The following is a 7,506-nucleotide window of genomic DNA, read 5'->3' as shown; positions in this document are numbered from 1 at the left end:
TACTTTTTTGTTGTTTTTATAAAACTTTTTTATTGGAATTTTTTCACAAACAAATCATGGAGATATATATCTTTTTAAGACATATATCTTTTTATTACAGAGATACATCACTTATAGGTTCCTAAACGAGACACTTAATTAATTTAAAAAACTACTATTCGCCCCCTTACATACCCCACCCCCCGCGCCGGCGCTCGGACTTACCCAGCCAGGGAGTGTTGATGTGTGCACTGCAGGGGGCGGGGCGGGACGTGTGACACACACACGCCTCCTGTGACTCACCTCCCCTCCCGCCTCCTGTTACTATGGACGCGGCCGGGAGGGGAGGTGAGTCACAGGACCCGCCCCCTCACTGTGAAGCCCGTCGGCAGTGCGGGGCCCCGGTGTTCGAACACCGGGACCCTGCACTGCCCCATATTGCAGGACCGTACCTGCACTGAGACTGTGCGGCCCGGTACCATTTGATCCGCGGACCGGTACCGGTCCGCGGACCGGGGGTTGGGGACCACTGGTATACACGTTCACCTTTTTTTAAAACAACCAAGATTTTAGATTGATTTCAGATGGATTTTTATTAAAGCGTATCTCCAGACAAAACGTATTTTTTCAGTTTTGAATAGAGAGGGAAAGAGTTACAATCGCTGCGTTTTTTTATCTCTCTCAGGGGCTACGTTGGGGAGATTCTCCTCCCTTCCTGTCCAGATGTCATTAAGAGGATAGTGAGCTGAAATATACAGCAATAAAAAATGCTTTTTAAATGTAGAGTAGGAAAACACTGGATCCTCCATCAGCTATTTATTGCTGTGTGTATTCTCACTGGATGTTTTCCCTCACTGCCTGTTTTGGTGACAATGTTGTTACAAGGACAGTAAGGGGAAATCTCCCCTGTGTAGCCTTGGTTTTAATAGTGGTTTTAATTCTTCCCCTTCTATGCAAAACTAAAAGAAAAAGGATTTGCTGGAATTACACTTTAAGATCCATCTTTGTGTCTAAGTGGTTAATACAGGAAAAAATGAAATAGATAACTTAGCTTCTCACCTGTGCAGTCCCCTGATAAAGATAGCTGATAGCCAGGCTCACAGTCACTTATACACTTGTAGGATCCTGGTGTGTTCTGGCATCTCATAGATCCACAGATGGAATCCCCATATTCCAAACACTCATCTATATCTAAAAAAGAGAGACGGAAAAATGTAAAATATAATTAAGTGACACCAAACTAAGTGTTAAATCTCAACAATGCATTCAAGTACCCTAACTAAAAATGATATTATTTGTGGCTTGGCTGTAGATCGTCAAATCAAGAAAGTAATGAGAAAACCAAAATTTTACAGTTGTCACTGGAATAGGAGTAGAAGAAACACCTTCCAAAAGGGACCCCTGTCCTTGTTATACCTAGGAGGGGATTTTTTTTTGTCTTTGGTGAGATTTCTTCTTACTTCCTGTTGTGTCTCTCTAACAGAAAGTTAGTAAAAATCGCTCCAAAGACAAACAGATATCATACACAAACCCAGTAGATGTAGGAATTGAAGCGCCACACCAAATAAAGTAGGCCAAATACAGCTTTATTCCATCACAGGGGCGAGCTTTACAACACACACAGAGACCATGTGGAACAAAAGTAGCCCCCCTCCAGAAGGAAGGACAGTGTCAGCACCAATTCAGAGATGATTTGAGGATCGACACCCTAACTATTAACAAAAATGTATCTTATTTGTGCCGAGTGATACACAAATAAGATACATTTTTGTTAATATTTAGGGTGCTTGAATGTGTAAGATTTAACTCCTGAGTTTAGTGTTACTTTAAGGGCTCGTTTGCACTAGCCTCCTTGTGCTGTGTTGGACAGCTTTGCCCAAGCCCAAATTAGCAATGGCAGCAGTCATTTTAGGTTGACTTTAAAATGAATCATCTTTGGGGAATTAGTGTCTTCCCCTAAGCAGCTACCCAGTTTTAATGTCAAATTATGTGAGAAAACCAAAGGCTTAAGAGGTGAGCCCATTGACCACCCCTGGCTGTATATTAATCCAGCTACTCCCTATCCCCATCAGCACCACTTTCTGTTAAAATATATCTAAAATAAAAACATACTTAGTTTTAGATAGAGTAGGAAAGGGTATGAACCCCTGTGTGGTAGAATTACTGTTTTTTCTAGTTAACATTGTCACAGGGAATGAAAGTGATGGTTAATTAAACTTTTTTAAGCTGTCATCAGAACAAAAATAAAGAGGAACCATTTCAATGGGCAAAATTGATATGCGACAACTGTCTAAGATGCCATTAAAGGAGAACTATGGGGTCAGTGTTTTTCCCCATAGTTCTCCTTGGGGTAACGGGAGGACACAAACTAGCGTCCTCCCGTCACCCTAAGCTCAGTATACCGCGAGCTACAGCTCGCGGTATACTGAGACGCCGCACCTGGAGCGGATCCCGACTTAGATGACGGGATCCGCCCAGCTGCGTGAGTGACAGCTGGCTCTGCCTATCTAGAGGCAGAGCCAGCTGTACCCGCCCCCTCCCCCGCTCCGATCTGCCAGCGCTGACTGGCGGAACGGACGGGGGAGGGGAATCCAGCCCCTCCCCCTGTCATGGCAGAGAGCCGTGACAGGATCGAGAGGTGAGGGAACCCGGTATGTGTTCCCTTACCTCCCGATCTACTGAGCCGACCTGTGACAGTCTCATTGTCACAGGTCGGCTTAGAACTATGACGTGAGTGGAAATCACTCATATCATTTAACCTCCCTTTGAAGAGATTTACTGTCACTTCTTGTCGTCTATACAGAGCAAGAAATTAAGCAAAATGGCAAAAAGATGGCAAAAAAGCATGCCAGGTGTTTTAACCATTCCCCACTCTTCCCAAAATAAATATAAATCTTTTTGTTTCCATTAAAAGCAGGTAAGCTATTTGCAGACTCAAATTCTCCACAACATCTAAGTATGTGATATTTAAATGAATGGGTTGAGCTAGAAACTCTGACAATCATTTATTAACGTTTACATTGATGGCTTAGATAAGAATGACTTACCCACACAATTTTGTCCCTCGCTGGACATTTCATGACCCCAGTTACATGTACATCGGTAAGAGCCAATCAGATTCTCACAAATGGCATTTTCTCCGCAGATAGTTGAATTGGCGCACTCATTAATATCTGTAGAAATAAGAATATATTACATTATTCATCTTTACACTGCTGTCTTTGAAGAATAGTTTTATTTTCCTTAGCAAAGATGAGCAACAGAATTCATATTGCCATTGTGGCCCAAGTCTGGTGCATAGACAGCAACGTATTTTGCACTTACAGCAGAGGATGTCATAAAATTCTGAACTAATCTACTAGTGTCCTTTTCTTGTCAGAAGATTAATAATAATGAACTGTACCCTACTACAGATACCTATTCATGTGCAGATTATCTGCAGAGAAAGGTTATTTTAGACCATAACTGGTAATTGGCCAGTACTTGAATATAGCAAAATCAGGATGGAAAATTAGATTGTTCGAGCGTTGTGTCCAAGTATGTATGTAAGTAGTGGTATGTATTACCACTTAAGTTGCTGTCCCCTAAGTATATGATTGGTTAGCTCCTACACACATATTTGTCAATTACAGCCACTGTCATTGATGGCTTCTCGCTGCTCTAGAAAAAGTCTTAAGTCTTAAAGGACCAGTCCACCCCAAGCTGAGTTTCCATTTATTGGTTGATACTAAAATGTTAAACAGCCTGACAATTTTATTTCGACAATCTGACTTTATTTTGAACTGTATAATGGAGAATGTAAAAGAAGGAAATAGAACATGGAAATGTAGGAATGACCACCCAAAATTCCCAGATAGGCAGGAACAGAATTGGGAATTATGGCACACAGAGATTGCTGTTGGAGTATCCAAGGCAAATAGAAAACTATGGAACAGCTGATCCCACAAGGCTCCATATATAACTAAAATACCACATTATTAAAGACTAATCCTTTAAGACGCCGGATCTACGCATGTATGGGCAAGTTTGAAACCCAACTCCAGGCACCAAAATGTTCACATGTTCACCTTTGCTGTGTAGTAATGTAATGCCAGTGCTCTTAGAGTTCTTTTAGTTTTGCCAGATTTGAAACATCAGTGCCAATGTTGTGTTTGTACCTCCATCTATGGTTGACCATTGACAAAATGCTGCCTGTGATGTGGCGGCTGCACTTTATGTGAATAACCAAGCGTAGTTGGGGACAGATACAACACCAGCACTGGTGTGTACAAGACCTGCAATGGTGATATTGGAGGCTACAGGGCTGGATTAACATAGAGGCTACTGGAGGACCAGGTCCAGCCCCACCACTGAAAATAGGCGCCGGGCGGCTCACTAATGAGGCATACTGTTGGCGCTATATAAATCCTGTATAATAATAATAATAGTAGGCGGCCGCTGATGCTCCAGGCCAATGATGCTCTTAATCAGGCCCTGGGAGGTGGAATGGTAGAAAAGCGAGACCCTGTTAAGCTGTATAAGTAACACTGACATTATTGCACAGCAGAGGTAAACATTTTAAAGCTATGAAATGTATGGTCTCCAGACTAGGACTTCAACATTGTTAGTAACACAGGATCTCTTGATCAGAAGAGTTGAAGGAAAAACTGTTCTTCCTGCCTATAGCACATCTTCATGCTTCTACTAGATTAGAAACATACAAGGGGGATCATTTTACCTGCACAGTCACCAGATGCAGTCAACTTGTACCCAGCATCACAAGCTGCTATACATTTATAGGATCCCAATGTGTTTTCACAGGTTTGAGTTCCACAGATAGATGGTCCTCTCTCCCGGCATTCATCAATATCTAGAGAGAAAACAACAAAGTCAATATTTGTCACATAATCAGGGAAAAAGCTAAAAGGTGTGAACTCATAAAAAAAATAGCATTGTAGAAGCGTATTGGTTTATAAAAAAAAAGTAGAAGACTTGGTTAATATCTTATTGATACCACCCTAATAAATCATTAAACCAAACTTACAAAAACTAAGCTATTGTTGTGACATGTCGGGGGCTGGACTTGAAGCCCTCCATATTTACAAAATTGACCACCATTACCATAGAGATTCTGCCCAACCTCACCTGCACAGCTGGATTTGTCAGCAGTGGCTCGAAGTCCTGTAGGGCAAGAACACTGGAAAGACCCAACGGTATTGGTGCAACGGCCTCCTTGGCAGAATGTTCCCTGCTGACATTCATCTTTGTCTGCACAGGTAGAAAAAAGTTAAAAGTATCAAAATTTCCTATCCACATCCTGCTATTTATTTTTTATTGCACTAGCAAATTCCACATGGCTTTACGGGGGACATAGACCCTTCATAGTCTCTGCTACTTAGCATAGTCTCTGCTACTTTGGAACTTTCAGCATCATTTGTGCGTACAGTTACACAGGCGTACATACTAGGGGTCTATAACCTGGCATATGTGTTTGGATTATTGAACGACATTATAGATCAGGGGTAGGCAAACTCCAGCCCTGGGTGCAAAATTAGGCAGTGCAAGACTGACAGCAACAGGCATTACTCCCAGAGGAATATGCATGATGGAATTTGTAGTTTCACTACAGCTGGAGGGTCAGAGTTTGAAGAACCTGAAAGCAACTAAAGGCATCTTTAGGAAAACGAGGAAACTATATGTGAAAACCTGATCTATTACTCTACAGTGCCTTCAGCTGTGGTCAGTGAAGGGGTTCTGTTATATCACTGTATGATTTTATCTGCCTTTGAGGTTCATGAACGCTTCTGTTCGCGAACAATTCAGTTCGAAATTTTGCTTCCGTTCGCAAACTCTACATCGGGTGACGAACACAACTACTTCCCCGCTCTGACACTGGTTGTGGCTTCATCTAGTCGAGATCGCGGTCTGATCACAGTTTGATTCGGTTCGCGACCAATTCGGTTTGCGACCAATTCGGTTCGCGACCAGAATCGTAGAACTAATTAAGTTCGTGAACCGAGGTAGCACTGTAATTCCCTGTTCTCTATAGATTATAAGGTAGAATGAGAATGAATCTCATAAGTTTTTTTTAATATATAAGCTTATCCTTGTTATTGATTTGCAAAACAGAACCACATACTTTAAAGTATGGACTTTTCACTACCATGTCCTGTTCTGGTCCCAGCAGTGTTTATGTCCCTTGTGCTTCCAGTATCCCATTCAAAGTAATACATAGGCTGGGTCATACCATGCCATTTCTTCCATAAATTAGATGCATGTGCCTAAAATAGCCATTAATCTCTTTGCCCAGGCCTGGTGCATCTGTGACTTTTCACTGGCATGCACAAAGGGCGTAAATACTGGGAAGGCCATGCTGCTGAGAAGTGTCCCTTGTCTGCTTCAGGGGTCTGTACTACCTTATAGTCTGATGGGAAAGGGGCAGGACACAAAACAGAAAGGACATAAAAACATCTACGTTAAACTCTCAATGTCCAAGTGCCAATAAAAACAAAACTATGATAACAGCTTAAGATGGGGAAATACATTTGATGAGCCTTCAAGCTTGAAATGCTGGAGCAAATGTACAGTTTCAAGTACTTGACAACCACCATCAGCTAGGATAGAAGGATGTAAGACAAGATTAACTGCAGAACAGCTGTTTATATCAGGACAATATTCACATTATTAATAAGGGTTCTGTTGGGAAGAAGGAAATAAGTAAAATAACTAAGCTGGCTGTGCGTCATTTGGTCTTGACACTACCCTTACCTACAGTTATGATTTATAGACTATATAGCAAGGACATGAGTTGAATTCAGTCAGTGGTGATGCCCTACTTCAGACTGATAGGAAAGAAGACTAACTGGGATAAAAATTAGGGATCTAACTATTAAGTGAAATGGATGTGGCCCCCACAGAAGACATACAGAGAAAAAGGTTTGGGCATAAATGAAGCAGCACTAAAAAAGCAGCAGACAACAATGGTGTACAATGGAAATGAGCAATGACATCTAGAAATCGAATGAACTGCTAGTGTTTTGCAAATCCCTGACACATGTATGAAATAAAGAAAAAATTAAAAAAGAGGCTGATCATACCAACGCATGATGATCCATCTGGACTGGTGACATAGCCCTCTGCACACACACATCTGTAAGAGCCCTCTGTGTTCTGGCATTCACCACGTGGAAAGCAGTATTCCCCTTCCAGACATTCATTAATGTCTGTAAGAAACCAAGTAAAAGGTTAATACAATAGCCATATATGACGGGACATCTACAAGAGAGGATTGTTACTGCTGCAAAGAGACTACTGATCATTCCAGAAGGTTGGTAACATACGTTCCACAGCTGATAACACTAGACACTTTACCACTATGTAATATTGTATCTTCTTCTCGTTCACACTTTTAGGACAGTGGTACCTAACCATTTTTCATGTACCCCATGGCAGTCTATTTGCATAAAGTGCACCACTCCATGGGGGTGGAGCGGAGGCTGTAGTAAGAAAGTGGGGCTAATAGCAGTGCGGGTATTACGCCACAATGAA

At 41.8% G+C, this 7,506-nt stretch overlaps 1 protein-coding gene across 1 annotated transcript in view; it reads right to left on the bottom strand.

Moving 5' to 3' along the window:
* LTBP4 (latent transforming growth factor beta binding protein 4) overlaps positions 1-7,506 on the bottom strand; it is a 75,580-nt gene that overhangs the window by 13,425 nt on the left and 54,649 nt on the right. The window contains 5 exon segments of the mRNA XM_018565069.1: positions 1,039-1,170; positions 3,027-3,152; positions 4,697-4,828; positions 5,104-5,226; positions 7,056-7,181. Of these exon segments, the coding sequence (XP_018420571.1) occupies positions 1,039-1,170; positions 3,027-3,152; positions 4,697-4,828; positions 5,104-5,226; positions 7,056-7,181 (639 nt within the window).

Source organism: Nanorana parkeri, unplaced genomic scaffold (genome assembly GCF_000935625.1).
Source record: "Nanorana parkeri isolate BGI_ZX_2015 unplaced genomic scaffold, ASM93562v1 scaffold810, whole genome shotgun sequence".
NCBI classification, from domain to species: Eukaryota; Metazoa; Chordata; class Amphibia; order Anura; family Dicroglossidae; genus Nanorana; species Nanorana parkeri.
The sequence above is the reverse complement of the archived record's forward strand: the minus strand, read 5'-3'. Positions and strand labels throughout refer to the sequence as shown.